This window comes from Arvicanthis niloticus, chromosome 2 (assembly GCF_011762505.2).
Source record: "Arvicanthis niloticus isolate mArvNil1 chromosome 2, mArvNil1.pat.X, whole genome shotgun sequence".
Lineage (NCBI taxonomy): Eukaryota > Metazoa > Chordata > Mammalia > Rodentia > Muridae > Arvicanthis > Arvicanthis niloticus.
In genome coordinates this window covers 74,828,364-74,850,081 of record NC_047659.1, presented here as the reverse complement: position 1 = coordinate 74,850,081, position 21,718 = coordinate 74,828,364, and the positions used below count along the sequence as shown (strand labels likewise).

General features: G+C 38.3%; 1 protein-coding gene across 1 annotated transcript in view; it reads left to right on the top strand.

Annotated features, from left to right (window-relative positions):
- The window catches only part of Trim44 (tripartite motif containing 44), a 101,893-nt gene that overhangs the window by 36,664 nt on the left and 43,511 nt on the right, over positions 1-21,718 (top strand). Inside the window, exons 3-4 of the mRNA XM_034494414.2 lie at positions 10,500-10,739; positions 13,637-13,656. Of these exons, the coding sequence (XP_034350305.1) occupies positions 10,500-10,739; positions 13,637-13,656 (260 nt within the window). The remainder of the gene's footprint in view (positions 1-10,499; positions 10,740-13,636; positions 13,657-21,718) is intronic.

The window sequence follows — 21,718 nt, the reverse complement described above, 5'->3', positions numbered from 1 at the left end:
AGAATTGCCTGGTGCCAGATTAAAAGAAAGAGCAGTTATGTTTCATTTAAGAGTCACACCATTTGTATCTCCACTTTAAAGTAAATGCCAGGAAGATTGTTCATTTTCCCTCTACTCCCTCTTTTGTCCCCTGAATCTTTAGCCTTTGACTGTACTCTGTTTTACTGGAGCCCTCAAAGCATAATGAACTTCTGCATACATTGATGATAGGCGATGTAAAAGTGAAGTGGCAATGATTTTTGAGTCACTAGGTGAGCTGGAATATTGTTAGAAAGTAAAGGGACTGACCATTAAATAGCTTAATAAAACTAATTCACTGTGATGTCTGCCCTTGCTCCTTTCTATACTGACAGAAGACTTGATAATCTGCTCTGCTGAATGCTTGCAGGGGCTGATTACATGGCTAATAGGGAGACGGGAGCTGAGCTGTCCGATTCCTCCATAGCAGTCACGCTTCATGTTTGGAGTGCAAGATTGTTTTTGACATTTAATTTAGGAGCCTGGGAACCTAGAAAGAAAACTCTACAATGACAGTGGTGATAAAATCAGCTAGACTTTTATTTAAGAGCCTGTAACTCCCTACTCTTCTCCCCTTTTCCTGATAAGTTAAACCTTTCAAGAAATAAAATTATACTCAGCAAAAAGATGTTTTCTTTGATAACTTAAAACTAAGTCTTCAAAGTGCAACTCTCAGTCTACTGTAGTCTATATGTAGATGCTTTTAAGACTATGTAGGTATAAAATTTGAGAATAGTGCCTCTTTAATTGTCTACATCTAAGTAGAGGGCTGAAATAAACAAAAATTGAGGAAATAAAGTAACTTATAGAAGGTCATAGAGCTTTTGATGCTGATGAATTTTTTTTTCCTGTGATCTTTTTGTTTGGTTGTTTGTTTGTTTTTCAAGATAGGTTTTCTCTGTGTCACACTGGCTGTCCTGGACTTGCTTTGTAGACCATGCAGGCCTCAAACTCAAAGAGGTCTATCTGTTCCCTGAGTGCTGGGATTAAAGGCGTGCACCACCATACCCAGCTTCTTTTTGTGATTTTTTTTTTTTTTATGTAGTATCTGTAGGACATTATTGACATTTTACCTATACAAGTACACTAGGAATAAATACCAATGCAGAGTTTATTCAGACTTTCAAGGTGAAATACTATATCAAGCATGATACGCTTTTCTTTCCACTTACGGTAAAAGTGTCAGAAGGTCTGCTCCACTTGGCACAGCACCTATTATTTGTCATTTTATATTCTGGAGCCTTCAGTTTTATCTTTAGAATAGAATTGATTGTATTGTGTTGTAATTAATATTTTGAAGATGGAAAATTTTATTTTTCTGGTGCCAGATAGTGAACTGGGGACTTTGTATGTGCTAAGCTAGCACCATATCACTGAATTACAAATGTAGGCCTCAGATTGGAGAGTTTTGAGGAAATATGAAACAATGAATGAACATTTGCTCTCTCAGCCTTTGGGGACATGAAAAGCATGTTAGTTAATAAGCACTGTGGTTCTTTATTTTTCGATATACAGGTGTTGCTAAAATTCCTTCCCTTGAAGAGAGACATGAACAGTGTCTACCCCTCCTCCTCAGGTCTGAGGACAAACTAAGTTATAATTCTACCAAGGTTCACCCAGGGGAACCAATTAGTTTATACTTACAGAGCAGTAGGTGAAGGATTATGGACCAGGAGCACAGGAGACCTTACAGTAGCACCCAGGAAGGACGGTAGCTTCCCTATAGCTGCATAAATGGGACCTCTTCCCCACATCATTCCCTACCTTTATACTCTAGTCCTTCCCAGAGACCCAAAGACCATATGTACTTAGGACAGAATTACATAGGAGGGCTGACTGGATACTCAAGCATGGGTTGCATGATACTCCCCATTGCCTCCTTTCAAGAGAACGCCAGCAGACCGCAAGCCCAGCTCTGATGAGCATGTCCAGCTCAACTCTTGAGGATAGTGGTAGTTTGGTCTTGAGGCTGTCTTACACAAAACAGGGTGTGTGTTTCTCGTATGAAAGGAATAGGGTTTACATCTGCACAGAAAAAAACGTAGGATAAGAGTCAAGTTGTCAGATTGACAAGACTACTGTGTCCAGACTCTGTATAGGTGTCACAGAGCAGAATGTGACCTGTCCTTCCTACATACTCTCCTTTGCCACTAGACTATCTGGGATGAAGCTCAGTGAGGTCTTGTCAAACTAGAGGAGATTGCCATTGCTTTTTAACAATGTGGAATTCCTGAGGCAAAATGTTGCAATTCCCACTTCTAAGAATGTTTTTCCTGTGTGCTTTCAAGAAATTAGATTTTCAGTTCCCAAGTGTGGAGTCTCTCTTTAAGAAAGCTTGCTAGGAACAGCTTATGGGAGCTCCGTGAGTATCACACAGAAGCCCACAGTAACTGTTCAGATACTGTTATCTCTCAGCAGCAGATTACTCATCGGCCTGGATGCCTGGAGTAACACATAGCTCTTTCCATGTGGTATTTATGCTAAATTCATAAATGTATCTATGAGAACACTGTTATCCTACTTTACAAATAAACTTTTATTTGCCTGAGCTTTAAAAAGTGGCTTAGCAGGGCCAGTTCAGAAAGCCCCTTTTCTAGTAGTACATCAGGCTACCTGGGCTCTACCATTGTGAGCGAGCCCTCGCCGGGAACAAAGGCCTGGCAAAGGAAAGTTACATATCCAGTGTCTTTTCTGAATGTTCCTGGTGATATGCAGTTATTTTGGGGTTAGAATTTCCCTGATAGACAAGTAATTGGTTTTGAAGGGAAGTTGATTTGGTCAGAAGACAACTAGAATGGAGGTGGAGAGGCGAGTCTCTCTCTGTTTTTTAATTATATTTTTTAAATTAGCTTACAGAGTAGTGAGTTTTCATAGTGTTTTTCATACATCCTTAGTTTGGGTTAATCAAATCACCACTCCATCCTGTCCCCTATTTCCCTACCCTCACCCCCTGTGTAAAGCTTTAATTTCCAGTATTTATCCACCTACTCTCATATGTGCTCTCTTCTCTCCTCACCCATAAAGATCTCTTTACTTCCCCCTCTTGCTCTCATGGAATCCTTTTAGTTTCCTACGTTCCATAGATATTCGTAAATTATACACACACAACTAAAAAGTCAAGCTAAGCTCCACATAGGAGAGAGAACATGTGCTGTTTGTCTTTCTGGACCTGGGTTAAGAGCTGAGTCCTTTTTAGTCTTCAGCAAATAGAATAGGCCTTCTTTCTCTATGTAAATGTAACACACTCAAAAATAGTATAAATTCTGTGCTATTGCCCTCACAAACTTTTAGTGTCATTTTCTACTTCTTAACTTCATTATCAGTAGCTGTCTCTCTAGTTTATGCTGTATTCAGGTGGAGAGGAAACAGGAGAGCAAGATGAACTGGACACACTCTCTTTAGTTTTTATAGGTCCTGCATGCCCCTCGAGACCTTCTACTTTTATATTCCCATAGTGCAGGTCATCCTCAGAAGTGATGCTCAGAGGTTTGTGATTGTGGCCTCTTACTATTCTGGGGTCAGGCAAAGAGGGAAGTATCTTAAGAGCAACTGTCAATGTCAAGTCAATGCGAACACAGCATCCCCAGTGAACTGTTTGGTGTTGCATCCATTTCAGTGCATGTCACTGCGTTACACATCAAGTTGTCAAGATAATAAAGTCACAGCAGCTGACAACAGGACAAGCAGTTCCAGAAGGAGAAAATACTTGGCAGAAACGCTGCATCCATAGTGGTTAGATGTTCATGTCTCTCACTATAAAAGCTACTTTGACAGTGACTATTTCTCAGCTGCCTGGGGTAGACAGTGCTCTTCACTTCTCAATTTCATCAGCAGATTCATTCATGTGCTTATCAGGCCTTTTCAACTACCGGAACCTCCAAGACACATTGGCCTCTGATACACAGAGCATGTATGTCTATGTTGAAGAAGGAGAACTGTGGGGGAAAGAGAGGAAGAAGTAGAACACCATATGTAGGAAGCTCTAAAACTTAGGGCTCAAAAACCAAACATAGTTTAGGGAAGAAATAAATACCAGAGGAAGGATGAAATATTTTTGATTGAATTTTTGGATTATTGTCCGTGAGAATGTAATTTGAAAAGTTAGAGATATAAACCCGGTGAAAAACTATCAAAGCTAAGGTTTTGCTTCCAATGTGGAGAGATTGGGGACTATATATAGTCACTAAGATTGAAAGGATCAAAGGTGGCGTTTGAAGGCAAGGTGAGAAAGCTAAGAATTCAGGGCCAAGGAGAAATGAGAAGAGTATTTAAGACATGGTTGAAACTACAGTAGGATTCTAAACTTAGGCTCACATCAAATGCCTTGTGACTTAGAACTTTTAGAAAGTTGATGGTGAAGAGGGATAAGAGTAGGTTAAAGGGCTATAACAGAGTGGGCAGGGAGGGCTGAGTTGGAAAGCTGAAATGTGGGTCTGGGTGTCTACTGAAGAGCAGTGGAGGGGATGCTAAGGAGAGAAGGGGGTTTTCATAGAGAGGAGAGACCCCAGCTGTACTATAGAAGGTAAGGGTAGTGTGGCTTCATTCAGAACAAGTTGTCTACCACTGTATGTAAGACCCAGAGATTGGGAGGGAGGAGAGGAAAATAAAGCTGACTGGAGCTGCTATCCTGGATGCCTGCCTAAATGCCCTTACTTTGAACAGAGGTGGGAAAGTACATCAGTGTTTTATGGAAAAACAAGATAGTTAGAAGGCAAATTACTTTACTTGTGACAGAGTTCTTTCCTCACCTCAGTTTCTTCATCTGTCAACTAAATATACTGATAGCTTCCTCACACCTACTGTGATGGCTAACTGAAGAAAATCACACATAGAGCTTCTGGTCGTCCTTAGCACAAGAAATACTGGGGGAAAACAAAACATAGGCTTGGTAAGGAGGAGTTGGGGGAGATTCAGCTTGAAGTATGAGGCTTTAAGTAATAGTAAAGTACCCATATGGAGAAGAACACTTAGATGGGTTTCCTGGAGAGAAAATCCAGGCATAAAGGGCCTTCTCTAAGGTTGTGATAATTGGATTCCAAAGATGTTAACTTGGAGCTTTTTAACATAACTGGGATCATGAAGGGACGGGAAGACCAGATACATGGCTGCTTTTCTCTGAAGCATGTAAGGGAGGAGAATGCTGGTTTAAAGAAGACTGGGTGTTTGTTTGTTTGTTTGTTTGTTTGTTTGTTTATGCTATTGGGGGGATCAAAGCCAAGGATACTGCATATTAGAGACAAGCACTCTAATACTGAGCTGTATCCCCACAGGAAGACTTGAAACATCACTGTACTTAGTGTCATCTCAAACATTCTGAACACCCTGGCATAAAACCCAAGAAAGTCAGGTTTCTAACTACTTTATGAGAATGACTTTACTAAGAATGTTGATGGTGGAATGTAGTTCAGAATTCACATCTGCTGTGTTTCTAAACTGTTTGCTGCTTTTCCTAGCCTGAGAAATGCTGTGTTGTTTAATTCATAAACTAGCTTTTTCAGTCATATATGAAACATGGACTTGTGTGATCTTGATATTGAAAGAGGCCTACTTCTCTGGAATACATTTATTAAGCCATGATGCTTTCTAGCTATTATTCTTGATCTTTTTAAGCTACCTCTAATTAGTAAAAGGAAATAAAATCTTACTCTTCTGTAGTTCAACTAACAAGGAGTTAATAGCTTCTAGTTCATGTCAGATACTTTGAGTAGATATTGTTTTTAAATACAAGCTTTTTAATTCAAGATTTTATGTGTTCAATTATGTATGTGTAAAGTGTCAATGTATCAGTGTACATACCTCTTGGGTCTAGTCTAGCTAGGAAATATTAAATACAAGACATACATAATATATCCTGGGATAAGATTTAACTCTTTAAAATGTTAGGGACCATAAGAGAACTGTCCTTTTAAATATGGAAATAACTGTCAGGGGTAGCCCTGCTTATACACTGAAGGCCTAGAATCAGCCATAGGCCTAAAAAACAGCCATAGGCCTGACATATATGCCTGCTAACACAAAGTCTTGGGTCTCTGTGAAAAAACACTGAAACAGGTGGCTAGAAGCTATTGTAAACAAGCAGCTTTGGTGGAAAATCGCCAGGCTAAATAGTCATAGACCTTGTAAATAGGTAGCCTTGGTGGATAGTACCAACTTAGATAAGCACAAATGAATCATAGGTGGAGTCAAAGTGATCTGTCCCCTGAACCTTCACCCAGCTGACACTCTGTTCTGGAAGATATCTGTACTCCCCCTGAACACCTACACTCCTGCATCATCCCCTTCCCCACATCCTCCATTTTTGTGTATATAACCCCTGTGTGAAAAAGTAAAAATTGTGATTTGATCAGACTATAGACAGATTGACATTCTTTGCGTCGGCATGTTTCCCCCTCTTTCTTTTTCAGGTGACCTCCCCAAACCCCCGTTTAATGCCCTGCTGGACAGGACAAATAACTCCGGAAAAATTAACTCCATTGCTAGGTGTAGTGGCTCATGTCTTTAATCCCAGCACTCAGGAGGTAGAGGCAGGCAGATTTCTTTCAGTTCCAGAACAGCCAAGTCTACTTTGAGAGGCCTACCTCAAATAAATTATCTAGAAGGTCCTAAGCAGTCCAGTGATTAATAGAGACAGATATTATAACAGAAAACATATGGTACTGGACCAAACTTGACATTATGACTGTTCTTCCCCAGAGCTCCTCTTATTAACCTATAAAACAAGGTTGCCTGTAGAAATTCACTGTTGTGTTCTGACCATACATTAACCACCAATGTTTCCAAATTATCGACAATGTTGTGTTTAAGTATTAGCATTGCACCCTAATGCAGCTGTAACCAGATAGAAGATTATGTTCTTAAAAGTAAACACTAAGGGTTTTGGCAAATTGGTAACCAGATGGCCAAAGAGAGGATGCTCCTTTTACAGTTTCCTTTGTGTTAAGGACCAATCGGGTGACATTTTCCTGGAGATAATCAGTGCCCTAGTAAGTATGCACTTCAAAGGAGGGGGGCATAGTGTTCTCTTAATTAAGTAGTTTCATCTTGGTTTAATTAGCCTCAGATTCCACACTAAGATTTTGTTTGATTGTTTAGTAGATACTATCTACAAAGAAGCTTCCTGATTTCATTTCCACCATTCTATATATCTATCTTTCTTCTCTGACTTTGTAGAATTTTCCCTTTTTATTGATATCACATATAGTGAGACTATTACTGACATTTCTGGAGAACTTTAGGACTGGCTGAAAAAGTACCAAGAAACGAATGCAGAAATGATATCTGAGGTTTCCAGGTAATAGGAACCAGCATGAAGGGCTTATTGCTTTTTGAGAACTGTGGTTTTAGCAGGATAGTTTCAGTGACAAGGTGAAATAGAACTGGAAGGAGGTTTAGAAAACAGGAGGTCTTGAACAGAACACTCATTCTTCCACATGCCCTCTCCCAGGGTAGGTGCTCGAGTCCATGACTCAGAAGTTATTTCTCAGAACTTTGAACTAGGTTGAAGAATATCTGTCTGTTAGTTGATATAAATGGAAGTAGGAGGACAGTATAAGGGCTTGATAGACTATTCTGCTTTCTACTCTTATCTTTTATTTACATTTTATAAGATGAAGTGTCTTGTTGAAAACGTATTTAAAGCAATAGGAAATGAAGAATTTAATTATTAAAGCTCAGGATTAATTTTCCTTCCCTCTGATCCAGTTTTCCTGCTTGTGATATCAGCTTCTTAACTTTGAACCACATGTGTATGTGAGTTCTAGTCAAATAGATTACAGTTTATATCATAATTGCCATTTTCAGTCACTTGGAGTTAAAAAATACTGAGAGTACCAGTCATCCCTTAGTGACACTTTGTAGATTTGGTTTCTGAGAGAAGTGCCAAGGTCAGTTAACAGTTTACTTTAATAGTACAAATGTACTGATAATGCTCATTATAGCAGCACTAACATTAAAATAGAAATATAAAAGAATCATATAACCACAAATCCTAGTTCCCAATCTGGTAAATTCATTCGAGATATTAATATCATTTAACATTTCCCCTCCTCTTTTCTCCAGCACCAGGGAGAGCACCTATAGAGACATTCTGAATTCTGGAGGGCTTAGATCACTTGGCTACTTGGTATAAAGGCATTCTTTTGCTTTGGCATCCTTATAGAATTGTTAGGCTTACAGAATTAAAGGCTGCTTAAGAGCTCACCATTGTTTATTCTTTCTAATAAGCTAATTTAAAATGGCCTCACCTCCTTCACCTAATTTTAGTCTTTTTGTTCTTCAATTTCCTTTCTTATATTTTTTTCCCCAGTTTTATTTCTTCCCCGCTAGAATTCTATGAAAGTACGTACCAGGCTGAGTCCAAAAAGTTTGGACTTTCTCTCCTCTAAGTGTCTGTTTTCTTATCTATGAAAGAAGTTCACTTAGTTGATAACTGCCTGTTCTTCCCACACCCTTTTTTTGATGGTCCTTTTTTTCTGTTATCTATAGTTCAACTTCTTCATTGTGAGGTGTGTGTGTGTGTGTGTGTGTTTTACATGTGTCTGTGTGCATTGGTGTAGTGTGTATGTATGTGCAGTTGTGCAGATACTAAAGGTTGATGTGCAATGTGTCTTCATCTTTTAGATTTAATTTTTATGAGTATTGTATATAATGTGCGAACTGTGTATGTACATGTTTGCATGTATGTAGACATGTGTATGCAAATGGAGACCCAGCGTTGACAGGAGAATTCTTTTTCAGCCTTGCTCTCCTTTATTCATTGAGGCAAGGTCTCTCAATTGAACTCAGAGCTAACAGATACAGTTGTTCTGTTTCCACCTTCCAATCTTTATGATTACAGATGGGCTGCTGTGCTATTTTTTATTGAACCTGGAGCTCATCCTTTCTCTTAGACTGATTGGCCAATGAGCTCCAGGATCTGTTTGTCTTCCCTGTGCTGCCTCTGCTTCTGCCCCAGCACTGAGGTTGCCCATGCACACCACTACACCCATTTTTTATGTGAGTGCTGGAGATAACAATCCAGGCCCTTGAGTTTACACAGCAAACACTTTACCAAATAAGCCATCTCCTATTCTTTTTTTGTTCTTATCTCAAGTATGCATAATATGAAACACTCATGATACTGGGGATGTAGCTTAGTAGTAGAACATTTGCCCTGCATGTGTGAGGCTCTTGGTTTGATCCTCAGCACCTCAGCACAAAAAAAGCAAAGCAAAACAAGAAAATACAGTTTTTAAAATAACATGCCTGCAATATATAGTTACTGTCAAGATTTAGAGTATTTAAAAGTTCTTATTTAGCTGAAGCTACAGGTGTGTGCGTGTATACTTGGTATATAGTTGTAGTAAAATAAGACAATAACTTTTTTGCTTACTATGTTGAAAAATGTAAAACTGTGATATTAACTAGTATTGATAAGGTTATAGAGAAATGCTTTCTTTCACACATTGTTGTATAATTGCTACATCCTTTGCAGAAGTAGTTTAGCAGCATCAGTCAATAATTTTAGAGTATGTATATATAAAATGGCTTAGTGACTTCAGAGGTCTCTGAAGACACTCATGTAAATATTAAGAGTAATTCCTCAGATGTTCATTTCTGTGTTGTCTGTAATACTAAAAATATAAAAAGTGTACATTTCTCTTATGAGAGGAATAAATGGGATATATCTTTATATCCTGCAAGTGGTAAAAAGTAATACAAAAAAATGAAGATATAGTCTGTAGTCACTAACTTTTAAGTGGAAAAGCAAGAACAGAACCATATGTTTATTGTAATCCATTTATAGAAACATTACCCAGTTAATATATGTGTGAGAACCATATAGAAGTAAACCATCTATTGAACTGGTTGTTTGTATAAGTTTTTTGTTTCTCCTGTTTTACTTTTCAAGACAGTCTTATTATACTGAGGAACATGGACTCAAATCCCCTTGATGATCCTAGCTCTGTCTCCTGGGTGTTGATGTTACAGGCCTATATAGCTATTCCTGCTTCAAACTTTCTCCTCTGTTTGTTTGTTTGTTTGTTTGTTTGTTTGTTTAAAACAGCCATCTATAGCCCAGCTATCGTGGAACTCACTAGTAGATAATGCTTGCTTTGAACTCTTGGCATTCCTCTGTCTAAGCCTCTAGCATGCTGGGATTACAGGCATAAAACACCATACCTGGCTAGAAGTTGCACTTTTTATTTTATGAATTCATCTATTATAATTTTTAAAGTAGTTATATATTACTGATAAATCAATAAAACCCAAAGGGAAAAAGGAAGATAAGGAATTAGTTCCTGAACAATAAAGATGGTTATCAGGAAGGTTATGAAAGGTGTTAGAGAAATATTGTTGAGAGCATACTTCTAAGACTTAAAAATGATATAGCAACCATAGTTTAGTTTGTATTTTGAACAAAGCTGCCTAACACTATTAAAAATCTCTACCTTTTCATTTCCTTATGTTCAATCTACACTTCTTACTTGTCTATTCTACAGGTAACTCGGGACCAAATGAAGATATTTATACAGCAAGAATTTAAGAAGGTTCAGAAAGTGATTGCTGATGAGGAGCAGAAGGCCCTTCATTTAGTGGACATCCAAGAAGCAATGGCCACGGCTCATGTGACTGAGATATTGGCGGACATCCAATCTCACATGGATAGGTTGATGACTCAGATGGCCCAGGCCAAGGAACAACTCGATACCTCTAATGAATCAGCTGAGCCAAAGGCAGAGGTACATGAAAATGCTTCTGATTTGTAGCAGAACTGTGAGGAATGTGACTGTCATATTTGTTAGCTTTGAAAATGCCTGTTTATGATCTCTAAACATAAATGAACTGAAAACTTGGGGAGGATTTCAACTAGTGTGGAAACTAGAGTGAAGGTATTGGCTACTAAGGTCTGTTCCTGGCTTTTAGGTATGGCAAAGTATTGTCCAACATAACTTAAAGGAATGTAGTCAATGGGGCAGATACTAATCACAGTTAAGAAGCCAGAAATCCAAACCAGAGAAGAGAGCAAGTGACTGACTCGTTCCCATCTCAAGCTGTCAAATTAACAAGAAAATGATGAGACATTTTAGAGATGAGAACAGGGCTGAATTAGAATGAATCAGGGAGTAAAGCCTAAAACAGTCCAGAGTGAGAAATTGCGGATTTAACTTTGTGACTAGCAAAGGAGTACTTCACATTGGGTATTTTATGGATTCATCTGTTTACATTGAGGGCATATTTGCTGGACTAAGAGTAACACATGGACCTGTGTATTGTGGTGCAGCTGCTTGGAGCTGAGAAGGGAGGATCACTTTGGCCTATATAGTGAGATCCTGTTTCCAAAAGAAACCTAAAATACTTAAGAAAACTACAACAAAGCAAAGAGTAGCATATTGTAAAAAGAAAAGAGAATAACATAAACAAAAAAACACAAGATAAATGTAAAGCGGTATTCCTTAAGTATATGCCTTGCTGTTTCATAACAATAAAGTGTTGTATTTCAAACAACATACTTGAACATTTCTATTGTGTATATATTGAGGCAAAAGCTAGGCATGATGGTGACTGACTTTAATTTCAGTACACAGGAAGCGGAGGCAAGCAGAGCCCCATAAGTTTGAGGCCAGCCTTGGTCTTCATAGCTGATTCTAAGGCAGCTAGGAATATAGAGACCTTGTCTAAAAAGTGGGGGAAGAAGATCTGGAAAGATAGTTCAGCAGTTAAGATCACTTTGCTTCATCTGACCTCTGTAAGCTTCTGCATTTACATGTTGCACAGACATACACCCAAGTACATACACAAAAGAAGGATGGAAGGGCAGGCCTGCAGGTAGGCAGGCAAACAGGCAGGCCAGCCAAGGCAAAATCAGCTTTTAAAGCATCTGTGTCAGGGAAAAGCTAGTGTTCTCATAATGGGAGGTGAAACTTCTGGTTAAATACATGCCACATAGGTTGAGATAGTTTGTTCTATGAGAAAACATAAGATACTCAATCTCAGTGTGGGCATTCCAGGACTGCTGCTGAGTTAATGAGTTTAGCCTTAACTGACAGTCTTGCCCAGACCACAAAGTATACTGGCCAGTGAAGGAGTCAGGGTGTGACACCAGATTCAGGTCTTGCTAAGTCAGTTTGACAGGTACAAAAGAAAACAGTCTGCCCATCCAAGACTCTTGATTGGTTTTCATTAATGTGTGGAAAGAATAGATGTTCTTTTCATTTCATTCTTCCTAGAATTAGAAAAGTGTGTGCCTAAGTTTCTTGATGTGCAAGAGAATACTTTATAGTCATCATTTTATTTAACTAAGGTCTGTTCTTGTCAGCTCCATTTATAGATACTATATTGAGATACAGAGAACTACAGAAACACTAATTTTGAGTTAGTATCAAAGTATAAACTAGGGGATTGAAGTTCCAAGAGACAGAATACCTTGGCCAAGTAAGTAGGTAGAGTCAAGATGTGAACCCAGAGTACCTGGTTCCAGATTATTACAAGTTATAGACATTCATTCATTGATCTCTGGGGAGTACAACCAGAAAGTATGATGTCTATTAAAATCAACCTTGAATGACTGAAGAGAGGGGTGTGAATGATAATTTGTCACCAGAATAATAAATACGTTACCATAAGAAAGGCTTCAGAGTCATTTGAAAGCTCTCATTTTGTTTCAGAGGGGAAGCCAAATAATCTGCTATGATGGTTACTGATAAAATTAGGTCAAGAGAGTAAAATACCTAGAGAAATAACGCACATTGATTTTTGCAGAATAAATAAGAAATAGAGAAAAGATATTATTTGAGTAATGAATGAGGTAGATAACCAAGCACCCAAACTACCCATTTACAGAGGGGGAACCAAAGGTCATTTTAACTAATTAGCATGCCCCAGTGGCACATACTCAGAACTTCAACCAGAATCTGTTTCCTGAGTACCAGTTCAGAAGCCTTTCCATCTTAATATGCTGTGTAGTAGTTCAGAAGCCTTTCCATCTTAATATGCTGTGTAGTAGAACACTGTGTTCATATTTCAAGTGAAAGTGCTAGACCAGGACAGAAATGAGTTTTTGAAGAAAACAGTTGGTTGCTTTTGAAAGCTGGTCAGCTTTGCCCAAGACCTACTGCTATTTTGGGATTCTCAGTTTACTCAGAATACTGCCAGCCATAGAAATGAAAACTAAACAAAAGGCTATTATTTAGACCTCCTAGGTCTGTAAGTTCACAATCCATGCTTACAAGGGCAAATTATCAATTCATTTCTGCTGGGCAGTTTGAACATAGGGATATAATTGTCTTAGCCCTTAGACCAGCTGTTCTCAACCTATGGGCTGTGACCCTTCTGGGAGGTCAACCAATCCTTTTACAGGGATTGCATATCAGAGATATTTACATTATAATTCATAACAGTAGCAAGATTATAGTCACGAAGTAGCAACAAAGTAATTTTATGGTTGGGGGTCACCATTACATGAATTGAATTAAATGGTTACAGCACTAAAAAGGTTAAGAACCATTGTGTTAGTTATCTTCTTGTTTTTGTTAAAATAGACAGCCTTGCTTTTGGTTTGGCATGAAGAGAGAAATTAAAGAAATCTAGACCAGGTTTTACCAACAATGAATTCTAATACTCTTTCTTTGTTTTTCAGGGTGATGAGGAAGGACCCAGGTAAGATTACATTATTGCTGCTTGTCTGTTCTCAGAAGTGGAGTGACATTTGTAGCCTGCTAATGCCCCCTGAGATATAGACAAGCAAGGGATAGCATAGAAAAGGGCTATCTGTCTTAATTCAGGGCTTTCAGGCTTTTATTTTGTATGACGCCCATCTCCTTCCCCATCTGTGTTATTCTCTGTCTGTAAACTTCAGATAAAGGTAGACTTGAAAGTGTATAGTGACAAAGACTTTGCTTTGTTCTTTGGCACATTCAGAATAAATACCTTGTTAAAAGGAGCAGGCTCTATATTTGAATGGTAATTAGACTATCAGGTGGACCTACTAAACTTACAGTGTTCTTTTTTTTGTTCTTTTTGGCTTTTGTGAATGTGCTCTCAACTGTATTATTTCTGTCACAATGAATGTCATAATGAATACTAGGTAATAGGTATAAAAAATTGTTTAAATGGGGAAGGCTTTTGTACTTTTCTATATTAACAGTTGGAAGAAATTTAACAGGGTATTTTTTTTTATTACCTCAGCCTTATAGTAAACTTGGACTTTACTCTCTTTCCTCTTCATCTGTTTGAGTAGTGAGAAAAGACTATAGGAAGTGCTGCAGCTGTGCCATCAAGCAAATTGTAATGTGTAGACGGACCTCATCTGTCATGGAGACTAAAGGACTTACGAGCAGGGAGATACCAGAAAGGATGTCTGGGTCTCTGCTGTTCAAACTTTATTTTAACCATAAGTACTTCTACGTTTATACTGAATTTTAAGTAGAACCTCAGTGACTAGAAAATCTTTTTATTTATGTAGAGTGAAAACTGTGTCCCTTGATGAACCTTCTTCTTCATCCCAGTAGAGCCTGAGTTGCTTTTGCAGAGACAGAGTTCCTCAGATCTCACTGCAAAATTCACTAATGTAGTTCATTCTTTCTTAAAAGAACCTAAAAAACAACTGTTCAAGATTGTCCATGGAGCCAGTATTTGACTCTGGTTTTATTTCTGACTAACAAATGTCATTCCTTTTTCCTCATGTCTCAGGTTTTGTTCTTTTGTTTTTCCTTTTGCTGAGATGAAATATACCCTGGCAAAAACAATTTAAAAGAGAAAGGGGTTGTTTTGCTCACAGCCCAAGATATAATCCATTATGGTTGGAAAGTCAAGACAACAGGAACTTGAGGCAGCAAGTCACATTGCATTTACAACAGATGAGAAGAGGACTAAATGCTTGTGCTCACCCCAGTTTTTCAAATATATATTCATTCTAAGATCCCACCTAGGGAATGGTGTCACCCACATTGGGAAAGCCTTCCCACCTCAGTTAAACTAATAAAGATAATTCACTACAACCATGCCCAGAGGCCAATGTAACCTAGATGATCTTTCCCAAGTATATATGGAGGCTTATCTACCAAAGTGATTTTAGATCCTGTCAAATTGACTGGTAAAACTAATTACCTCATCTCGAATGATCCCCTTTAAGTGTATTGTTTGAGAATTTCATACATGAATATGTGTCTTGATAAATCTATCCCTTGTTCCCTCCCCTTTAACTAACCTTGCTGTATCCCCACAATCACTTTTACCTCCCAACTCCATATATTAATTTTTAAACCCTTCAGTGCTGCTAGTATGCCATGGGTGTAGGACCCTCCACTGGAACAGGGACAACAAATGGAAGGTTACATCCCTGAAGAAAATTGACATTTTTCTTCCCCTAGCAGCCATCATTTGCCAATAGGTCCTCACCTAGGAGTAGGACATTGTGAGCATCTCCCTCATCCATTCTGGGATTTGGGCTGGCTTGATTTTGTGCAGGCCTTGTTCATTTAGTCACGGCCACTGAATCCATATGTGTAGTGGCCTGCCATATCCTGGAAACAGTTTTGCAGTAGCTCTCCACTTAACAATCTTTTTGCCCTCTTCTCTAGTGATCTCCTGGGGGCATTTGTAGAGGAAGGGTGTGATATTGGTGCCCCATTAAGGACAGAACAGTCTTTGGTATCTTGTTCTCTGCATGTTGATCAGATGTGAGTCTCTGTATTAATCACTACTTACTACAAAAAGAAGCTTCTCTGATAGGTATTGAAAATGTACTAATTTATGGGTATAAAGATTTAGGGAGTAATTTAAAATGATGTTGATTAAGCAGAATAATAGTAGTTTCTCCCCTAGGGCTCATGACCTACCCAGCTATGGATTCTTGATCTGGTTAGTACCAGGCATGAATTTTATCTTATGGATTTGGCCTTAAATCTAACCAGAAAAGTTGTCAGTTACTCCCATATCATTAGTCTCACTCTTCCCCCATGGGCATATCTTGTGATCTGAGTTAGATTATTGAAACTCCCTTCCCGATCCTGAGCCTACATGGTACTTTCCACTATTGTGGAAGCTAGCCAGTAGAAATGAAGCTTCCGGGTTAGTATCAGGTCAAATTCTCTATGTCTACTGACTCAGATATGTGGTATCTCCAACAATAGTGTCTTACCATCAAATTCTGGAGGATAACCAAGAGCAAAGGCAGTAACCTGTAATGTTTTTGGAGTCTATGGGCCCATACTGATCAACAGAAAGTAACCCATACCTGGCACTGTTGAACCCCTTTCTTATGATGTTTCAAGTGATATTCTGAATGTGCATCTTTTGGTCTTTCCTTCTCTTGAGAACTGTGTTCCCCAGCTTCCACTTTAGAACTACAGGGAAATATCCAGCTCTGGTCAGTTGTGGTTTAAGCCAGCAGGATCATGCTTTAATTTTATATGGCCTCAGAGAATCCCTTCAGATTCTGCCTTCCAAATGTTTTCAGGAACAAGCTTATTCTATATATGACTTCTTCCCTCCCTAGATTCTTTTCATTTTTTTATTCCATTACAGTGATTTTGTGGGAGCTGAAGAGATGCCTCAGCAGTTAAAAGAAATAATTATTCCCAAGTACCAGGTTACAACCATCTGTAATTCTAATTCTTAGGGCTCTAATGCCCTCTTTCTGGCCTTTGTGGGCTCCTACTCACATGGGATATACATAAACTCATGCAAGCACTTAACATAATGTGAGTGTGACCCTGCTGTGTATCAGGCATTGTACTACACACTGTTACACACATAATGGTGGCTAAGGCAAACATGGCACCTACTTTTGTACATTTAGAATCTAGATAGAGAGGTGAGCATACAAAGCAGCAGTATGGAAGAAATGGTGGTAAAGGAAATCAGGCTGCTTGAGAAAAGGGTTAAAACATTGTTTAAAAAGGAAGGAAAGTAAAAGAGTGCTGGCAGAAAGGAAGGAAGGAAAGAAGAGAGCGAGAAAGAAAACAATAGAGGAAGCCTAACAGAAAAAGTTATATATAGACAGGGGTCTGCAAGATGAGAGAGCACACAAAGGTTGAGCGTGGCTTCATTGTTGCAGGTAAGGGAATTTCTTATGTGAAAGTGCTAGACCAGAGAAAGGGGAAGATTTCAAGAAGCACTGTGATAATTTTGGCATTAAAAGCCTTCTTGGAGTATTTGCACTATCCTGGAGTCAGTAGAAAGCCATTAAAGAATTTGAAACCAAGTCCTATAATCCCAGCATTCAGGAAGTAGAGGTAGAAGGATTAAGGGTTTAAGGTCAGCCTTGTTAGCCTGTGCTATATGAGACACTTCTTAAAAAGCAAAAACAGCAATTTAAACAAAAGTTGACCTGAGCAGATTTGCATTTTTGTGTCTGCTGTCTTCAGAGTGGAAAAGTAACTGGAGGCAATCATAAGAAGCCCAAGTAAATTGATTAAATTAGCTGTTTTTTGTTTTGTGTTCTTCAACAAAATACATGAGGGTGAATACTATATATGGAAATTGATTAGCTTGCAGTTTTAAAGGTTCTGAACCATGGTACTATCTGATTAGCTCTCATGAGGACCTCATTGTGTGCATGACATGAATATGTACAGAAGAAAGGCTCACAAAAGAAGAGGTTTTAGGCTCCCATTTTCTTAGAACTAACCTAGTTTTATAGACCTAAATTGATTTCTTCCCAGGGTGGTAGCCCAGTGGCCCAATCACATTGTAGAAAGCCTCACTCTTTCGAGTTTATATTACTTCTGGATATGGCCACACTGGGAACAAATTCACCATGTGAACTTTTTAAGGATAGATCATGTCTAAGCTATAGCACAAGACTTGTAATGATAGGATTCTGAATCAGTGTTTTCTTTAATTATTAACCACATTTTCACCATTTTGCACAGGCATTTGATTTGAATACCAGATTGCCCCTTTATTCTCTAGCTCCTTGAAATCAAGGACAGTCACAGCTATAGACCTTCTTTCTGCCAAAGAGAGTTTAAGCAAGACCATGATAAAAGACAAGAGCTTAGCAGAAGTAATAGGAAGGTTCCATGGCTTAGCACATGGAAGTTCTATCCTGACAGCTTGATTAGGCTGAACATTTCCATTTTGTTATGGCCACATTCCAAAGTCATATTGATTAGAAAAGTGTAAGGATGCTTGCAGAGAAGTGTGAGAGACTAGCTTTCAAGTTTAACTGGAGATACCTGAGTGTCATTTTGACAAGGCACAGAGTTTCTTTAAGATGTCAGGCTGTCTCCCTCAAGCCAGACTGCCATGGATGTCAGCAGAATTCTCTTGGACCACGACTTTACAAAATCATTTTCAGTATTATGTGCTCTTGAGAGCATGTTCTAAATTAGCAAAACGAGGGGAGAGGATTCATATTTTCTTCTTAACCTTTAAATCCATGTTTGTTGGTTTCATTCGGCTTGTGTTAAACTACCATTTGGCTCAGTCTATTCTAGTTATCACTTCAGGGCAGATTGCCTTTGATCTAAAATTTCTCTCATTTATGATATACACTTTGCCATTCAACAAGCCAAAGAGAATCTTGTTCCAAAGTTTTCTGTGTTGCTAAGAGATTAAGTGAGGGTTTGATGTATAAAGGAAATGTACTTCTCCCTGCACAAAGAATGGCTAGGAGACTAGGTCCCACATTCAGTTGTCCTCTACCATGGAAGGAACAGCAACAAAAATCCTATATCCTTGCTTTTGAGCTTTGACTTTTTGGGCTGTTTGATATGAGTTAGCCAGATATTGTGCTTTTGTTTATGCCTGTTCCTCACCACATTCTATTGTATAATTGTCTAGCAAATTAACATCAACAGTAGTAATTGTAGCTACTCTATTCTAAAGACATATCCAAAGTGCTTTCTGTCCATTTTCATTTAACTTCATGCAAGGCCTATGATACAGTTATCCCATTTGTCAAATGTGGACTTATCAATAAATTTATAGAGACATCCCAGGTTAGTTAGTAGTAGTAAGTAGCTTAACTAGGAAATGAGTCTGATGTGTTTTCAGGGCTCATTTGGACTATCTACAGGAGGCAAGTTTGTGACTCTATGTGAAAGCCAAGAGAATGTTCACACAGTACTCACAGGCCCACCTTGGTCTACTTCCTCTAACCTGCATTGTGACTCACTGACATGTAATTGCTCTGGCCTATTTTCTGAAAGTGATTTCTCTTTAGCTACTGTGCTTATCCAGGCCTATCTATTTACTCCTCACACAATATCTCCTAAGTACCAACACCATGAGGACTCTCTAGGGAGCCAAGCAAACCTTTGTTTGACATCACAGGATAGTTGCTTGTTGCTTGCTATGTAGTAACTTCCCCTCAAATCATGATACACCAGTCATGGCTGGCAAGGATCCTCAGTGGGTATGGTAGAGCAAAAGTTTTAGTATGTACAATGTGAATATTAACTACTGTGGAGTCATTTTGTAAGACAGTTTCTTTGAAACCCAGAATGATTATTTCTTCTTCAAGCAAAAAAGCAATTTACACTTTCAGCAGCAATTTTCTGTCTTCTCTGTACTATTATGGGAGATGTGTGTTCACTGCCTCACAGATTGGCTCATTCTCTACCCCTGTTGAAGCCTGCTGAGAAGTAATATGTACTCGGGGAGAGGGGGTGGCAGTATGATCTGCTGGTGTGAAAGCAATTGTTTTGTGGGAGGCAGTGAGAGAGAAAAAGACTCTTGAACTCTTGTGCTTGGAGAAAAAGGAGCAAGATCAGGATTAAATTTTGATTTGCTTTTGGGGTTTTTTGAGATTTTTTTTCCTTTTTAGAAGAAAAATGGCTTTTTAATAATATCAACTATTCAGGGAACTTCTGTAGAATTTTCATCTTCAAAGTTGGCTGTTACTCAAGCATAAAGCACCTGTTGAGATCATTGTGAATGTGACCCATGTTGCTTATGTGATGTTTGGAAGGTATAAGAACAAGGGGCATTGACCTACCTCTCTTCTCGTCTTGTTTTTGCCTGTGACCTTGTTTGTGATGTGACCTTGGTCAAGTTATTTAACCTTGTGTACTGTTATTTTTATGTAAATACCAGCCTCCTTGTTGCAAGATTTACCTTTACCAATATTTGTGTTAGTTGGTTTTCCATTGCTGCAACAAAATACCTGAGATAAATAAAGTTTGTGAAAACCTAGAGAATTCACACACAGTCCTCAAAGGATCACTTTGGTCTATTTCCTCTAACTTATATATGAAGAAAATTGTTTTTTCCTCATTCATAGTTTCAGACACTTTAACCCATTGCCTGTCTAGTCTTTGGACCTCTCACAGGTCTATCATGGAAAGTAGTAGATAGTAATGGTGGCTGGGAGTCAAAATATAAGAGCTAGAATCTCAGTGGCTCTTCAAGGCATACTCCTATAGTTCTTCAGCAGGCCTCACACACTACCGCCCAGCAGTGCCACAGTTGGTAGACAAGCCTCTAGTGCAGAGTCTTTGGGGGGGAGATATGTATTCATTTTAGCTGAGTGTGTTTTAATTAGTAATTTTTAAAATTGTAAATCTCAGTTTTGTTTCTTTAGTAGCCACAATGGTTAAAGAAGAGGAGGCCATGGGCCTTGGGGATATAAGAACAAAGATGTCTGTTCTTGCATTTACAAAGATCTCAGTCTAGCAAAATAGACAAGTTTATTATCATATTTAATTGCAATATGATAATTATTAAGATATTTAAAGAAACATTAATGCAGTAACAAGTATGTAGATATATTTTAAATATTTAGATATATTAAATCATTCATTGATCACAGTAGCCCTAATAGATGGTTTATGTATTATCTTCATTTTCATCAGAGATGAAGAAATGAGTCATAGAGAAGTTACACATTTATGAGATCATGGAGTTAAAAAAAAAAAAAAAGGCAGCCTTCAAGTTCAAGTAGTTTGATTCCAGAGTGTCTACACTATTGCATGATAATAATCCTATAAAGTAAATCTATTGCATGCAGAGTACTGTGCTGCTAACTCAAAGAATTCTTCTGGATCTTGACAGATGGATGGAGCTAGGCATTTTCTGATGGAAATAATAGGAAAGTCATTCAAGCAGAGAAGCCAACAAATACAAAGGTTTAGAGGTATGAGGATACATGTGCCAGTGGGGACTAGCCAATGACTGATTCCAGAAGATAAGTAGAGTTCAGCTTGTAAAGTGACTTGGGCTGCTGCATTGAGACATCAAAAGGTGTAGACATTTCCTGTTACTTCCACATTACTTCTTGAAGCCAAGATTTTCTGTTTCTCCTCCAATAACATCTCATAATTTGTTATACATTGTAAATTGTTAGTTTGTTTTTAATTCCACTGTTTCTCCATCAATCTGACAACTGGGCCAGTGAGATGGCTCAGCTAGTAAAAAGGCTTGTTGCCAGGCTTGTTGCCAAGCTCAATTCTGGAGACTCGTGTGATAAAAGTAGAGAACCAACTTTTACAGGTTGTTCTATGACCTCCACATGCATGCTCTAGTGCACAGGCCACATACATACATACAAAACATACATGTAATTTTTAAAAACCTTTCATCTGATTATATTTAATAAATACCATGAAGCACAGAAAGCATTCCTTTTTATTTTTTTACATGTAAATAAGAAATGAGGTAAAATGTTTGAAAGGATTTCATTTAATTTTCATTCTATATATTCGTATGTTTACAGTTCTACCTTCCTCTAATTTAAAGTTTAGAAAATAATTACCTAATTCTTTTCAAATAAATG